The following is a 17,844-nucleotide window of genomic DNA, read 5'->3' on the forward strand; positions in this document are numbered from 1 at the left end:
TTTTTTTTAGCATTTTATTTTATTTTGCATTTTCTTTTTATTATGCTTTAAGTTCTAGGGTACATGTGCACGATGTGCAGGTTTGTTACATATGTATACATGTGCCATGTTGGTGTGCTGCACCCATTAACTCATCATTCTTTGTTTTTATAACACTGACATTTTTAAAGAGTACACATTGATGTTTTGAGGAATATTCCTCAAACTGGGTTTGCCCGATTATTTCTTCATAATTCAAATTACGCATTTTTGGCAGGAATTCTATAATATTTTCCTTCTCAGTGTATCATGTCAGGAGACAGTTACTTTGCCCCATTATTGGTGTTGTGAACCCTGGACACTTAGTTAAGGTACTATCCAACAGACTTCTCCAAAAACAATTATACTTAATAAATAGTTGTATAACTAGGAGCCTCTATAATTTTATTTATTTTTATTTTTTTAGAGACAGGGGTCTTGCTATGTTGTCCTGGCTAGTCCTGAACCCCTGGCCTTAAGCAATCCTCCCACCCTGGTCTCCCAAAGTGCTGGGATTACAGGCATGAACCACTGTATCTGGCTGCCTCTGTAATTATTATGCAGTCTTACCTGTTCACATACATCACGGCACATTTGGTTATCCTTTGAATGATTACAACACAATGCACCTAGAGAGAAAAAAATAAACATCAAATGTTGTTCCACTGTTAAACAAGATGACTAAGCTAATTCAGATGGTTACACAAACCATTTATTCAGTAGATTATTATTATCATTATTCATTTTAACTCAACAAACCTTTACTGAGCACCTATTACAAGTAAAGGACAGTGTTAGGTTTGAGGACATGGTCCCTGTCCTCAAGAAGCTTGCAGTCTAACAGGGGAGACTGTCATGTAATAATAATAGCTACTATTTAGTGTGTGCTTTCTATGTCCCAGAATTTGAATAAGTTTGTTGTATGCATTTTCTTTCTTTTTTTTTTTTGAGATGGAGTCTCGCTCTGTCGCCCAGGCTGGAGTGCAGTGGCACGATCATGGCTCACTGCAAGCTCTGCCTCCCGGATTCACGCCATTCTCCTGCCTCAGCCTTCCAAGTAGCTGGGACTACGGGCGCCCCCCACCATGCCCAGCTGATTTTTTGTATTTTTAGTAGAGACAGGGTTTGACCGTGTTAGCCAGGATGGTCTCGATCTCCTGACTTCGTGATCCACCCGCCTCAGCCTCCCAAAGTGCTGGAATCACACGTGTGGGCCACCGCGCCCAGCCATTTTTTCTTATCTAATCCTTACAATTACCATATGGACTAGAGCTATTATTAAACCAATAATAAAAAGTCAACTGATAAAAAGATAGTGAATTTTGTTTTGAGCATGTGAATCTGAGGTTCCTATAGAATATCCTGGTGGAAATTCCAGTAAAGTCAGAAATTCAGGTCTGGAATTCAGGTAAAGCCAAGCCTAAAGATACAAATTTGGAACTCATCAGCATAAAGGAGTATATGGAAATGAATGCTATTGTCTAGGGAGAGTTTCTAGTGAGAAGAGAATATAGCACCAGATTCTAAAGAAGAGCAACATCTGAGATATGGCAAGAAAGGAAAGAGACTGAGATGGAAGAGTCAGAAAGGTAGGTTAACCATGAGAGTGGCATCAGAGGAGAAGTAGTAGTGTCATGCACCACAAAACTCAAGTTAGACTGAAGAACGAAAAAAGGAAATGGTTTTACTAATTAGCTTTACAGGCACTTTCTATGGAACTGGTAGAAGTGAATGATATTAAGGTGTAAACCACAGGTGAGGAAGTACAGACATCAAAAATAAAGTCATAAGAAGTCTAGCGGCGATGGGAAGGAAAAAGAGTAGTAATCATATAAAGATGCAAGGTTACAAGTTTTCCCCCTTTTTCAGAGTGGAAAAGACTTGACCTTCTTTACAGACAGAAAAGAGCAGTAGAGAGCTAATGTTACTCTGACAGAACAAGTCTCAAGAGGACTCCAAAGGGGATAAAACCAAGTGTATATGAGAAGGCACTATCCCTGGAAAGAAACAGGGAATATTTCTGCTTCCAAGATATTTATTAACTTAAAAAATTTTATGAGCAGCTTAAGTACTAGGCATTGATCATTCATTGAAAAAAAAAAGTCTCTGTCCTCTTGAAGATTACATTAAAGAGCAGATATTAAACTATATATGTATCCACACACACATACACACATATATATATATATATGGAGACAGAGAGAGAGAATATGAATGTGAAATGGTGGTAAATGTTATGGCAATAATAAAGTAGGTTAAAGAGTAAGGAGGATGTGTGTATGGGAGTGAGTGGTTATTTTATAGGGCAGGCTAGGAAGGCTTCACTGAAAAGATGTCACTCAAGCAGATACCTTAAAGTAACGGAACAAGCCACAGTGAATTTTCCAAAAGGCGGAAACAGCAAGTGCAAAGTTTCTGGTGTGTTCAAAGAAGAGCAAAGAGTGTGGCTAGAAAAGAATGACTGAAGGGTAGAGTAGGACATAATGCAATGAGAGAGGGGGACCAGATCATACAGGTCTCTATAGGCCATCGTTAAGAACTTTGGCTTTTACTCTGAGAAGGATGTAAACCACTACCGGGTTCTGAGCAGCATGTCATAATCAGAATAACATTTTAAAAAGACCACTCTGGTTCCTGTGTTAAAAATATAATACATAGGACTAAGGGAGGAAACACTAATAAGCTATTGCAGTAGTCTTGATAAGAGACTGTAGTGTCTTCAACGAGGGTGGAAGCAGTGGAGATGGTATTAAGTAGTCCGAATCTGGATATATTATGACTATAAAGCTGACAGGATATGCTAATGGATTGGAAGTGAAACATGGAAGAAAAAGAATTAAGAACGACTCTAAGGTTTTTGGTCCAAGAAAGTGGGAAAACAGAAATATCTAGAAATACCATTAACTGAAATGGAAAAGACTAAGGGAGGAGATCTCAGAGAGAGAGAGAGAGATGATTAGAAATTCAGTTTTAGATATAATTTTGAGATGCCTATTATATATCTAAAAGAATATACTGAGTAGGGAGTTGAATATATGAGCTCGGGAAGACTCCAAACTGGAGATGGGAATTTGGAAGTCACACTACGTAGATGATATTTAAAGCCACGATGGCATCTGGGAGCGACGAGATCTGAGAACTGAGCACTGCATGCCATCCTTCAGAGACAGGTGACAGTGATCAATGTATGTGAAGATAATTAAGAGAAAGAATGGTATCCAAAAAGCCAAATAAAATGTTTCAAGAAGATGTTAACCATGTTAGATACTGCTATCAAGTAAAGAGGATTTCAAACTGATCACAGTATTTGGCAATGTGAAAGATATTGATGATGACCTTAAATAAGTGTCATCAATGTGAAATAAAGGGCAAAAGCCTGACTGAAGTGAGTTCAAGAGAGAATTCAAGAAAAGAAAATACAGACAATTCTTTTCAGGAATTCTACTTTTGAGCAGTTGTAGAACATCGTATAATAAATAATCTGACTAGCCTTTCTCCCTGGTTCCTGGGAGGGAGACTCTAAATCATCGGAATTTCCTGGGTAATAGGAGTGTCTTTGTCATGCTAATAAGGTGACCCACGGTCTCACCTATCAAGCTTGCCCAAACGGTGGCCCATGGGTCGCATGTAGCCCAGGCCCAGCTTTGAATGTGGTTCAACACAAATTGGTAAACTTTCTTAAAACTTTTTTTTTTTTTTGCTGCTCATTAGCTATCATTAGTGTTAGTGTATTTTATGTGTGGTATAAGACAGTTCTTCCAATGTGGCTCAGGGAAGCCAAAAGATTAGACACCCCTGACCTAAATAGGTTCAGGATGGGGGCTGGCAACACTAGAAAGAACAGCCATATGTTTAAAGAGCTGGTGGGGCTTTTAGCCACATGGTATCAATCTGACCTCCCAACTTCCGGGGATTGAAGGGGGACTACAGATTGATCTCAACCATATGACCAATAATTCAATCAAGTATGCCTATGTAATGAAACCCCAATCAAAACTCTGGACATAGAAGCTCAGTGGAGCTTTTCTGGTTGAACACATTGATGTACTGGGAAGATGATGCACCTGATTCCACAAGAGGACACAGAAGCTCTGCATTCCCTCCTAGATCTTACCCTATGAAGCTCTTTATTTGGCTGGTCCTCCTGAATTGTACCCTTTATATTAAAACCATTATTTAAAGTATAGTGCTTCCTAGAGTTCTGTGAGTTGGTCTAGCAAATTATTGAACCTGAGGGGGTCATGGGAACCCTGGATTTATAGCCAGTTGGTCAAAAGTGTGGGCAGCCTGGGGATCCTTGAACTGAAACCAGTGTTTGGAGTAAGGGCAATCTTGTTGGGGACCATGCCCTTTAACTTGCGGGGTAGATGCTGATTCTGGGTGGCAGAACTGAATTATATTACATCCAGTTGGAAGTAAAACAGAATATAGAGAAACAAGGTTGTTCCTAGAAGGGTATGTGGATTTTAAAAAGAGGCATTGTGTTTAGGAATAGGGATACAATAGTGAACAAAAGTTATGCTCTCTAACTTCACCCAGGTTACTATTTGGTAGTAGGACAAAACCTAGACAAGAGTAAAGAACTCAAGGACACCGATAAATTAACAAGGAAATTGACAGCATCTCATTTTCTCAGTGAAATAGTGATTAGATCTGAAAATAAATAGGGCTGAGATAGGGTTAGGGGCTTGGGTTGAAATTATAGAGATCTGAAACAGTCACTTTGGAAAATAGAGAAAGGAAACAACTATAAATATGTTTCTCAAACCTGTGTTCAAAACAACACTGCTTCATCAACTTAGAGAAAGAAATGTCAAATTAGAGAAAAGGAAAAAGGTTGCCAAGCAGCATTATGGCTCCAGAGGAATTCATAAATTGACTATAGCAATAATCATCAGAGGCATGTAACTATTGTAGAGTGCAGAAGACTGAAAAGAGAATAGAGTTGGAATGGTCAGCAGCTGTCTAGAATTGGCAAGTCAAAAGACACAGGAGGGAAAAATACTACATTTCAGGCAGGTAGATCTGGTACAATGGTTTAAAACACCTGTTTTTACATTTATATATATTTAACCTGTGTGTCTGTGGTGTGTATGCAACATAATCCTCTCTTCAAATGAAATCTATACAACTTCAGTATACATATTAGATAAAAGTAATTGGTATTGAGGAGAAATGAATGAATAAACAAATGAATAAAAGAAGTCCTCTTCAGATCTTACCAACCAGGTTTCTAAGTTTGAAATAGGAAATAATTTTTCCATAAAACAATGACAGGGTCTAGGATGTTACTGCCATATTACTATAGCTTAGTTTCATAAAAAACTGTTGTGGGGCTGGCTTTTTTTTTTTTTTTTTTTTTTTTTTTTTTTTTTTTGAGACTGGCTTTCTAATACTAATCCTATGTCAAAACGTGTCTTGAAGTTCTAAACATTTGGTTTACAAAATTCTGAAGAACACATAAAAATTTCACTACATTTCAGAAGAAAAAAAATGTAACTTGATTGCAGTAAGTCTGTAGTTACTTTCTATGAAGGGCTAACACAAGGGAGGACCAAAGCACTCATGAGGGTTTGTTTTCTTTCTTTTTTTTTTTTTTGAGAGTCTCGTGCTGTCACCCAGGCTGGAGTGGTGCCATCTTGGCTCACTACAACCTCCATCTTCAAGTGATTCTTGTGCCTCAGCCTCCCAAGTATTAATCGCTGGGATTACAGGAGTGCACCACCGTGCCTGGCTGTTGTATTTTTAGTATAGATGGGGTTTTGCCATGTTGTCTGGGCTGGTCTTGAACTTCCGGCCTCAAGTGATCCACCTGCCTTGGCCTCCCAAAGTGCTGGGATTACAGGCATGAGCCACCACACCTGGCCAAAGCTTTCTTATAACAACTCCTCTTCAATGCCACACCAAACTACATCCATCTCCTAAGACTCTGCTATGTCCCTACCCTCATTAGATTGGGAGGATAGTCAGGAAAAAAGGCTCTCCTGAGTGATATTGATGCGCTCTTTCGAAGAGCTCTAGAAGTTTGCACTTTCTACTACTAGCCTCCAACACAAAGGTCATATGAGGACAGAAAATCCTGCTGGTTGTAAGCAAAGATAATTCAGGATAACATATGGTCCCAATAAACAGAAAAAGGCTCAGCAAAAAGTAAACAATCAGGCAGAGAGAAGTCTGATTTGGGCCTAGGGATTTTTGAAAAACAGTTTCTCAGAGCAAAGGTCTATTTAGAACAGAAACACAAAATGTGTTATAATTAAAACGCAACTAGCAGAGGTTTTACTAAAAATATAACTATAAAAGCCTTTTTTCCTATTTAATGGTGAAGGTCAAATTTATAGGGGAGTATCCCTCAAAGTTAAATTTTTAAAACAATTCTTTTTTTCATTTAAAAAAACCTCAAAAATTTGGAAAACAAGAAAAAGAAAAATTATATTTCCACTGTCCTGCCACAACATCTGTTGACATTTTGGCATATATTCCTTCTAGTCTTTCCAAAAGACTTTCTGATACTTCTGACAAAATGTGATGAAAGGGGGCAGCCTAAAGTCTTCTGGTAGTAACTCCTCTCCCTCTCCCAACCAAACGTTCTCCTATAACAGTGTTATGTCTTCCCTTGAGAGGATTGCCACTCTCCACGAACAGGACAGGGGACCTCTGCTCCATCACATTTTCTACACTTTCTTCTTACCCTTAGCCATTATTGGATCAGCACACATTTTTCTTCCTTTGAAATAGTAAAAGCTTATTAGAATATTTAACATTGCATATTTTTCAAGAAATAAATGTCTACAAATAGGCATCCATTCATATGACTTTGTTATGAATGGGAGAAGAATTCAAATGCAATTAATGTGGCAATTAAGGGTCTATCTTTTTCAGAGCAACTAAAAGGGATTAATTGGGTCATTCAACTATTACAGTACACAAAAACAAAACAAAACAAAACTCTGCCAGGCCTAATGCTTTCTATAAGATAACGAATTCTAGATATATTCTGGGTTTATAATTTGATCCTAATATATTCTTCAAGAATAATAGTTTAAAACTCTGCTTATTCTCGTAAAACAGAATTGAACAGATAAAGATGGAACAGTTCAAAATAAAATGTGATACTGCTATGATGAAAATAAAAAACACAGTGTTATCTTCATTAAAGACATCAGTATGAGTGTCGTATCTTACATTCTTATTCCAACAGTCTGTGATTATAAAATTAATAAAAATTAAAAATTGATTACTAAAGGCCACACTTTTTGGGCTTAAAAAGGTATTAGTGTAGCCTGAAAATATGCAAGCAGAATTATCCAATAATTAGAAACATCAAGTTTCAGCTGCTGGTTTTGGCCATGTGTATACTAAAGACAGGCAAGTAAGCAGGAAGCACATGCTCCAGCCACATGCAGAAAAACGCAGCTTCTAAAGCCAACTAGCTTTAAAAAAACAAATATACACGCTAATCCAAAACTAAGAAACATCCATAGAATTATAAGATTTTTGAAGTTAAAAGGGATTTTGCCACAGATGTCTCACAAAAGCTATAATCCAGTTGGTTAATGAAAAGCCATTCTTATTTCCTAAAAAAAAGATTCCCTCTAATTAATGTCTTCGTAAAGAACTAAAACAGTGTGTATGTGTATAAATATATATATACACACACATATACATACATAGATGTGTGTGCGTGCACATGCATTGTGTATTACACACTTCAGGAGAAAAAACTAAATCTGAGTTGATACTGGAAAAAGGTCATTCTGAATTTAAAAAATTAATTTAAAAATCTGTTTTTTAATGTAAAATCTTATTTTTAACCAAATTTTTATTTTCAAAACAACTTGGAAAACAATAATCACTTAAAAACATTTAAATGAGAACTGTAACTTTAACTTATAAATACATTCATGCAATTGTCACATTTAACCCTTTAAAAATATACATGTGGGTATATCTGCATGTCAGATATACTGCATGTCAGATAAAGTATACAGTTAGCCGAGGAAGAGCCAAATAGTGAGAGGATTACCCACATACCCACCACCTCGATTCAACATTGCTAACTTCTTGTCATACTGCCATATCTATCTGTATGTATGTTGGATAAATACATATTTTGTTTTTTTCCCGAATCATTTGCAAGTTACAGATATCCTTCTCTACTGCTTGCCTCATATTGCACTGCTGCAGCAGCCAATTATATTAAGTCAATTGTAGTACCAATATGACTGCCAGATTACTTTTTTTAATAGACCTTTCATGACATCACTCTTCTAATCAAGGGCCTACACTGGCTTCCTGCTATTCCAATTCTAAAATTTCAAAGTCTTTTTCTAGCCTTCCCTTCCCTAAACTTCTATTACTTTTAGCAAAGAAAATCTACACTTACCTAGAACACAGTCCTCTGACTGAAATGCTTGATGCCCACTTCCTGCTGACTCCAAACATATTGCAAGGCTTAACTACCATCTTAATTCTTAGTAAGCCTTTCTTCTCCAACAACTCTAGGCCTTGTTGATGTTTTTTGTTATTTAAGACCCTACTATTCTAGTGAGAGTTGGAAACTTTAACACTTAACTCTTCTCTAATCATTTCATGTGGGTTCTCTTGGTATCCTCAGATTGACTGTAAGCTTCTTGGTACAATTAGCACAGTGGTCAGCTCAAAAATTAGATTCATTGATTAATAAGGAATAATGGAATTCCCAGCCAGAGCAAATAGACAAGAGAAAGAAATCAAGGGCATCCAAATTGGTAAAGAGGAAGTCAAGCTGTTGCTCTTTGCTGATGATATGTTCATATACCTAGAAAACCCTAAAGACTCATCCAAAAAGCTCCTAGATCTGATAAATGAATTCAATAGTTTCAGGATACAAAATCAAGTTATAAAATCTGTAGCATTGCTATACACCAACAGTGACCACTCTGAGAATCAAATCAAGAACTCAACCTCTTTTATAATAGCTGCAAAAAATAAAACAAAATACTTAGGAATATACCTAACCAAGGAGGTGAAAGACTTCTACAAGGAAAACTACAAAACACTGCTGAAAGAAATCACAGACAACACAAACAAATGGAAACATATCCCATGCTCATGGATGGGTAGAATCAATATTCTCAAAATGACCATACTGCCAAAAGCAATAGACAAATTCAATGCAATTCCCATCAAAATACCATCATCATTCTTCACAGAACTAGAAAAAACAATTCTAGTTCTTAAAATTTCAATTTCAATCCTAAAATTCATATGGAAGCTTCAAATTATACTACAAGGCTGTGGTCACCAAAACAGCATGGTACTGGTATAAAAATAGGCACACAGGAACAGAATAGAGAACCCAGAAATAAAGCCAAATACTTACAGCCAACTGATCTTTGACAAAACAAACGAAAACGTAAAGTGGGGAAAGGGCATCCTACTCAACAAATAGTGCTGGGATAATTGGCAAACTCTACATAGAAGAATGAAACTGGAGTCTTGTCTCTCACCTCATACAAAAATCAACTCAAGATTGATCAAAGACTTAATTCTAAGACATGAAACCGTAAAAATTCTAGAAGATAACATCGGCAAAACCCATCTAGACATTGAATTAGGTAAAGACTTTATGACCGAGAACCCTAAAGCAAAAGCAACAAAATCAAAGATAAATACATGGGACTTAATTAAACTAAAAAGCTTCTGCACAGCAAAAGAAATAATCAGCAGAATAAACAGACAACCCACAGAGTGGGAGAAAATCTTTGCAAACTATGCATCTGACAAAGGACTAACATCCAGAATCTACAAGGAACTCAGACAAATCAGCAAGAAAAAAACAAACAACCCATTAAAAAGTGGGCTAAGGACATGAATAGACAGTCTCAAAAGAAGATATACAAATGGCCAACAAATATATGAAAAAATGCTCAACGACACTAATTACCAGGGAAATGCAAATCAAAACCTTACTCCTGCAAGAATGGTCATAATTAAAAAATTAAAAAATAACAGATGTTGGAGTGGATGTGGTGAAAAGGGAACACTTTTATATTGCTGGTAGGAATGTAAACTAGTACAACCACTATGGAAAACAGTAGGGAGATTCCTTAAAGAAATAAAAATAGATCTACCATTTGACCCAGCAATCCCACTACTAGCTATTTGTCCAGAGGAAAAGAAGTCATATGAAAAAGACACTTGCACACTCATGCTTATAGCAGCACAATTAGCAACTGCAAAAATATGCAACCAGCCCAAATGCCCATCGATCAACAAGTGGATAAAGAAAATGTGGTACATGTGTGCAGCAGCACAATTAGCAACTGCAAAAATATGGAATCAGCCCAAATGCCCATTGGATAAAGAAAATGTAGTATATGTGTGTACACACACACACACATGCACACACACACAGAGACACACACCATGGAATATTACTCAGCCATAAAAACGAATGAAATAATGGCATTTGCAGCAACCTGTATGGAGTTGGAGACCATTATTCTAAGTGAAGTAACCCACGAATGAAAAACCAAACATTGTATGTTCTCACTTATAAATGGCAGCTAAGCTATGAGGACACAAAGGCATAAGAACAATAAAATGGACTTTGGGGACTCTGGCGGCGGGGAAAGAGTGAGTGGGGGGTGAGGGATAAAAGACTACACACTGGGTACATTTTAGTGATGGGTGCACCAAAATCTCAGAAATCACCACTAAAGAACTTATTCATGTAACCAAACACCACCTGTTCCCCTAAAACCTATTTTAAAAAAGTAGTAATATCCTATAGTTATACAATGCCTTTTTAACAGGAAAAAAGTACAAAAAATTTTCTCTCACTATATTAATACTACTTCAGTACCATATCTCATATGGTAACTCACCTATAATTTAGAAAACATCATATGATTTTTAAATCAAAAGATAAATTGGACTAAATCATACACTCAGGTAAGAGGCAGGCAGCCAGTTGGTGGTGGGCTCTGCAGCTACAAGGTCAAGAAGAGCTGGGGCTGGGAAGCTGACATTTTATGAGTGTATGGAAACCATGTGCAAAAAAAAAAAAGGAAGCTGAATGAGGGAGAGAGGAAACTGGAAGAGATGCACAGAGAGAAGCCATGTGAGATACAGATTGTCTCTAAAAAAACACACAGGAAGTCTAATTTCCTGTCAGTCTTGGTTCCTGTCAACTTTCTAGTTCCTGTAGCAGTACCTGAGGTAGAGATGTGCTGAATTTCCTACCCTTGGCTTTCCATGTGATTTCCTGTTAAATGCTATATAACCAGCTCCCTAATCCTGACTTATTTGGGGTTTTGTTCCTTAGAGTCAAAAGAGCCATAACCTAGACATTCATCATTATGAAACAACTAAAGCAAATGACTCTTTTGAAGTCCTCTTCCCAGACGCTAACAGTCAGTACTCTTAGATAATTCCCTTCCCCACTCTGCGGCAGGGCTCCCATCTCTAAACAAAGGATCTAAAAGTGTAGCTTTCAATTATCTCATGGTCAGAACACATCTCTTAATACTCCACTTATAGTATTGTTCGAGTTATCTATGTGCTTTACAGCATCTATCATACTATGTGCTATATACCTGATGAAACCACATGCCTTTTCCTCAAATGTATTCTTCAGATTTAGGATATAAATAGGTATGTACTAATATAACTACATATTAGCAATGTAGGTATTATACATTTTGGGGTGATATTTCCTGTCTGAATTTCCCACTAAACTTAAGCCCTTATTTTTGCTTACCACTTTATACCTCTTCCTATCACAGTGTCTATCAGTATTAATAACTTAATAAATATTTGCTAAATGGACTACTCATAGGCATGGAACTTGGCTTAATAAGCAATGGACCTAGTGCAATTATTACTAATATTCATCCTAAACATGTACAAAATAGAACTTTTTATTCTCTCCTTTCCTTACCTTCAGACCCTCCTCCAAAATGCTTTTCCTCCATCTTCCCTACTTCAGTAAATGGCATCAACTTTTATTAAATTACGACAAAGAAAACCTATGAGTAATCCTTAATTCCTTCTTCCCTCACTTCCCACATCCAATCCATCAGCAAGATATTTTAAATAACCCCTCTCCTATCTCCACACCACTCTACTCTTGAGTCAACCCTTAACTCCTGCTTGAACTACTACAATGGCCTTCCAGACATCCTGCTTATACTCTTACCCACTACAATACTTTTTTTCATTCAGCAGCAAGAGTGACCTAAAATAGAAATAAAATCATACTAGTTTTACTTAAAACTCTATTGGTTTCTCTCTGTGCACAGAATAAAATCTATAATCCTTATGCGTTTTTTTGCAAGGCTCCGCACCATCTAGCCCTAGCACACTCTGTTGGTCACTATATTCCAACCATATAACCTTCTGTTCCTTATGCCTTAAGGCTTCTGCACTTCCTGGACCTCACCCCTGTCTTTCATAAGAATATCCACCACCTTCTCAGCCTTCAGATCTCAGTTCTAAACTTCACCTTCTCAAAGAGGCAGCTCTTACAAACTCTTTTGAAGTTTTTGTACATAAAGAATTACTCCCACTCCACTCACACAATTCTCTGTGTTAGCCATTTGGGTTTAGTTCCTTCATAGCATCCTTATCATACCTAGAAATCATTTTGTTATGTATTTATCTATTTATGGTCTATCACCTCTCTCCTAGAATGTAAGCTCCTTGGAGCAGCAGCTCTGCACCTGGAACAGTGCTTGACATATAATAAGTACTCATATAGTATTCTTTGGATAAACAAACCCCATAGTATCTCTTTTGTTCTTTTAAAGACCACATTTATAATATATAAAAATAAACTCCTTGACCTCTTCCCACTTTCTTCTGTAAGTGGCACACGGTGAAAAGTATGATTAATGAAAGATTGCTTAAATTTATGGATGCCAGACAGAAACTTTTAGCTGCATACCAGAATAAACTGTCATGTCTGGTCTATCACCAATTCTAGCTCTTTCTACAGTGTGGGCCAAGATACTTCTTTGGTAAGAGAATTTGTTTCTTACTACTTTGCTCCAGATAGGCGTTTGCTTTTTCTAACTTAAAATTCATTATATTCTTCTTCTGGATTCTAGGCTTGCTATTACACAATTCCTTAAATGTCAACTTACTGAAACCTGGCCCTTAAGGTTATATCCTTCCCTCTTTTGTACTATTACAAAGCAACTTACATAAAAATAGAGCCATTATCAGGTGCCATGACACACAATGCTGATACTGCAGGATAGGGTCCCTTCTCATCCTCCAAAGAGAAAATCATTTCACTTTCACACTTTCCATCCCCCAGGAGCAGGAAAAATCAAGGTAGATAAGATTTGCAAAGCTGTATAGTAGACAGGGTCAATAACCTGCAAAGCCTTATACCACGGGAGACAGAAGTACCCAGTCTTGGATGTGGTTAAGGAAAGGGGTAGGAAGACTGAGCAGGAATACAAGCAAAGCCTTCACTGAAATATAATTTTATATTCTGTTCTTAATTCTGTTTAGGATTGAAAAGCATTTTCTATGCTTTCTACAATTCACAGTGGAAACCTTTGTCCATTATATTACTCAATGTCCTTTATGTAAGGAACCAGGCAATATATGCTTCCTAGAATTTAGTATAAGGAACATGTCTCACTTGTAGATCAAACTTGGAATCTTTTTTTTCTTTTTATCAAACAATGCAAACTCTGTTGTCATGAACTTACTTAGAAGGGCCTTTAGAAATCAACTAACCCACTGTTTTCTGAAGTGAGCTTTAGGTGTTATGAAGAAAAAAAGAATTTTATGAGCAAACAAGTTTCTTTCTGTAACAACTTTATTGAGATACAATTTGTATACCATGAAATTAACCCTTTTAATGTGTACAATTCAGTTGTTTTTAGTATATTCACAGAGTTGTGTAGCTATCACCATTATCTAATTTTAGAACATTTTCAATACTCCCAAAAGAAACTTCATACTCATTAGCAATTACTGCCATTCCCCTGGCAAAAAAGTTTCTTGTTTTGTTTGTTACTTTGTTTGTTTTACCACAGGAATCCTTGGACCCTTTACTGCGAATCTAATGTGTTTTGTGAATTTATAAGACAGGGTACCATGTGCAGTATTTCCCAAACATACTTAATAGCTAACATTTCAGTGCTTACTATGCGAAATGCTGGACATGTATTAACTCGATTAATTGTCATAATAAAATCTGTGAGGTACCATTTATAATATATGTGGCTATTTGAGCACAAAAAGATTAAAGCTAAGTAATTTGCTCAATGTTCTTAACCACTCCACCGTACTACCTCCTGCAGAACTGGCTGGTTGTGGGAGGAGAATGGACAACTAGTATTTCATAATTTTGTAAGTGTTTCAGTTCAATCTCTTTTAATTTAACAGGGAGAAAAATGGGGCCCAGAAAAGTAATCTGATTTAGCCAAGAATGCACAGCATTTTCTCTTTATTTCTTTGGGATAGTTTACAGCTAAATTTGAAGCCCAGCTATAGTTAACACCCTTGTTGGAACTGACTTTGTTTTTTTGTTTTGTTTTGTTTTGTTTTTTTTTTTTTTTTTGAGACAGGGTCTCACTCCCAAGGCTGGAGGGCAGTGGGGCAGTGGCCTATCACTGCAGCCTCAACTTCCCGGGACTCAAGCAATCCTCCCATCTCAGCCTCGCGGGTAGCTGGAATGACAGGCATACACCACCACGCCCGGCTAATTTTTGTATTTTTAGTAGAAGCGGAACGGGGTTTCACTATGTTAAGCAGGCTGGTCTCCAACTCCTGGGCTCAAGGGATCCGCCCGCCTCCACCTCCCAAAGTGCTGGGATTACAGGCGTGAGCCACCGCGCCCAGTTGACTTTGCTTTTTTTTTTTTTTTTTTTTCAGGTGTCTCTCCCTGTAAGCAATGCACTTCACCACTTTTGCATGCACACATCCTAGCCATCTTTTAATGTCTAGTACAGCTAGGGGGAATCACTCCACTTTCCACTCATCCTAGGTGGATGTCCTCTCTCTCCCTCTGTGCACTCATACACGGCCCTTCATTTCCTCCAGACATTTCTGCCTTGAATTCGAGTTACTTCAAGCTCCTGCTGTACCCCATCTCCTACCCAGAGAGTTTTTGGAGGGAAGGAGACGGGGTACACTCAAAAGGCCAGCAAGTGGAAAGCAATCAATAGGCACTTAACAGTTTCCTATCCATCCTTGGTTTAATTCTTGTAGAGCAAGAATTCCTCTCCTCAAGCCTGCCAGCCCCCGGGGGGCAGGGTTTACTGATTTTTAATGTCTCCTGCCCGAGTCCAGTCCTGTCCGAGAGACAGGACACCGACCAGGCGGGCCGTGGGGACCGTCAGTGCTCACCGCCGGCAAGGTCGTTCTGAACCAAGTGCGGGTCAAGTAACAAGTAACAGTAACTAACTGGGGCCGCAGTAGGGCGTCTGTGTATCCAAAATCCCATCCAAACCTCGCGACGATCCTGGGAAGGGGCGTCGCACCCTTTTCTGACATGCACCAGAGGCAAGCGAAGGGGTCAGTGCCGAATAGGGGACCCGTGTCGGTGGGTGACAGACCAAGGCCTTGAACCCTAGTCACCGCTCGGAAGATCTTGGGGCGGAGAGAGTTCCTCACTCGCCCCGCCTCGGCACCCGCCTCTGGAGCGCTGAGACCTCAGGTCCCGGGGTCACCGGACGTAGGCCGGGTCTGGGGGTCGCGCGCACCCCCGCCCCCTGCCCCGCGCCATCTTGGAGCGCTGAGGCGGCCGCTCCCGACAGCTTCGAACCGTTGCTCCGGAGGTTACTCACCCGCACTGCCCGGGGCCAGGCCCCCTGCCACCTCTGCGACCCCCGCCACGGCCAGCAGAAGGAGCAGCGCACCTCGCAGAGAGACCCGGACGGTCGCCATGTCCGGGCCGGGCGGGTCCAGAGCCGCGGGATGCTCGGACCCAGCTTGGCCGCAGCCGCCGCCGCCGCAGCCGCTGCCGCCGCCGCTCGCGCGAGGCCCCGCCCCCAGCGCCCCGGTCCTTTGGTGATTGGCTGTGACGCGCTCAAGCCCCGTCCCCTGCCTCGCAATGTTTCCAAAACCTCCCGGGGGCGGGAACGTGCCCCGTGCCCGGGCTCTTTGTTATGGCCCAGCTGTGTGTCGGCTTTTGCCCGGAGTCCACCAGCCCACGTTCTCCCAGAGTGAAGTCAGAGGATGTCAGAGCTGGGAGAGTCCTTAGAAAACCTCTGCCAGCTCCTGAGGTTTGGGGCCACTGAGGCTGAGAGAGGAGACTGACCTTACTCAAGATCACACTGCAGGTTCACCTGAGAACCAGGGCTTAGTCCAAGGCCGAACCGAAGGGGCTTCTCTCCTTCACGTACCCTCAGTAATACTCGCAGTATTCTTTCTGCCGAGACGCTGCCTCGCACCCAAAGAAGGCGTGTCACCCGGGATCCTTTGGCCTCCCGCAGATACGGCCCCCTGACAAGGGTTCACCACTAAAGCTCTTTGGCACATATAGCCTCAATGTGTCTTTGATGTACTTTAAAAATTATGTATTTATTTATTTAGACAAGAGTCGCTTTGTTGCCCAGGCTGGGGTGCAGTGGCGCGATCTCAGCTCACTGCAACCTCCACCTTCCGGGCTCAAGCGATCCTCCCACCTCAGCCTCCTGAATAGCTGGCACCACAGGCACAGGCCACCAAGCCTGGCTAATTTTTATATATTTTTTGCAGTAAAGGGGTTTCACCATATTTCTCAAGCTGATCTCGAACTCCTCGCCTCAAGCAATCCCCCCGCCTCCTCCTCCCAAAGTACTGGGATTGCAGGCGTGAGCTACTGCGCCTGGCCTTCATGTTACTATTAAGCACCTATTCCCGCTAGGAAAAGATGGGCGAACGCTTGTATATCTAGATGTAGAGAGCCTTGAATATCCGGCTGAGAAGTATAGACTTTGTCCAAGAGACAAATTGGAAGTGGGTCCCACCCCACCCATCAGCCCGGCAGCTACTGTGAAGAATGTATAAGACGGCCCACTGGCTAGCAAAGCTAATTCATTGTCTCTCTCTTTTTTTTCTCTGTGTGTTCCTGAATTAAACCCTTTTTCCTCCTTTTTTGAAAAAGCATAACCACAGTTTTAAATTCTCATGAAGACACCTGGGGCTAAATTACTTAAAACATTTTTTAAAATTCCTTAATAGTATTAAATATCCAGTCATTATTTATATTTTTCTTATTGTCTCATGATTTCTTTTTACAATTTTTCAAGTTCTAAACAAAATCCATATATTAAAGTTGGTTTTTATGTCTTTGGGCTCTTACACTTATTTTCTCTTTTGAGTTCACAAAAGGAAAACATGAATACGTTAAAATATCTCTAAAACATCTGCTCTGATGACTCTTTTGCTTCCGCGTATAAGGTAAACTGAGGCACAATAAAATTTTAAAGTTTATTTCAGCACACGGTGATTCATGTATTGAGAAGTTGCAAACCAGAAGTGGTTCTGGGGCTCAGCTCTGTTGAAGAAGCAGATTTTTACAGAGTGAATGGGAAAATAATAAAAAGAAAATACTTGATTGGTTACAGTTGCAAAGTTGCCTTATTTGGTCTATCCCATTAAAAAGCCTCTAGTTATACAAGTTTGTGGACTACTTCTGATTGGTTGAGCTTGTTCTGTTTTTCTTTAATATATGCATTTACAAGATATAGCTCAGATTAACTCAAGTAAGTTTAAGGTCACTTATGAGGACTAAATTGACTATCTGCTCAGGAATTCTGCAGACCTGGTCTTCATTTTAATTTATTTTAACAAGTTCCCTCTGAGAGTAATAGTACCACTATTGACACAGTCACT

At 39.4% G+C, this 17,844-nt stretch overlaps 1 protein-coding gene across 1 annotated transcript in view; it reads right to left on the reverse strand.

The window, feature by feature from the left end:
* The window catches only part of RECK (reversion inducing cysteine rich protein with kazal motifs), an 86,907-nt gene extending 70,909 nt beyond the window's left edge, over nucleotides 1-15,998 (reverse strand). The window contains exons 1-2 of the mRNA XM_010369934.2: nucleotides 15,813-15,998; nucleotides 589-647 (exon numbers count right to left, since the gene is read on the reverse strand). Of these exons, the coding sequence (XP_010368236.2) occupies nucleotides 589-647; nucleotides 15,813-15,912 (159 nt within the window). The 5' untranslated portion in view covers nucleotides 15,913-15,998. The remainder of the gene's footprint in view (nucleotides 1-588; nucleotides 648-15,812) is intronic.
* Nucleotides 15,999-17,844: the final 1,846 nt, after the last annotated feature.

The sequence above is a fragment of the Rhinopithecus roxellana genome, chromosome 16 (genome assembly GCF_007565055.1).
Source record: "Rhinopithecus roxellana isolate Shanxi Qingling chromosome 16, ASM756505v1, whole genome shotgun sequence".
Classification (NCBI taxonomy): Eukaryota; Metazoa; Chordata; class Mammalia; order Primates; family Cercopithecidae; genus Rhinopithecus; species Rhinopithecus roxellana.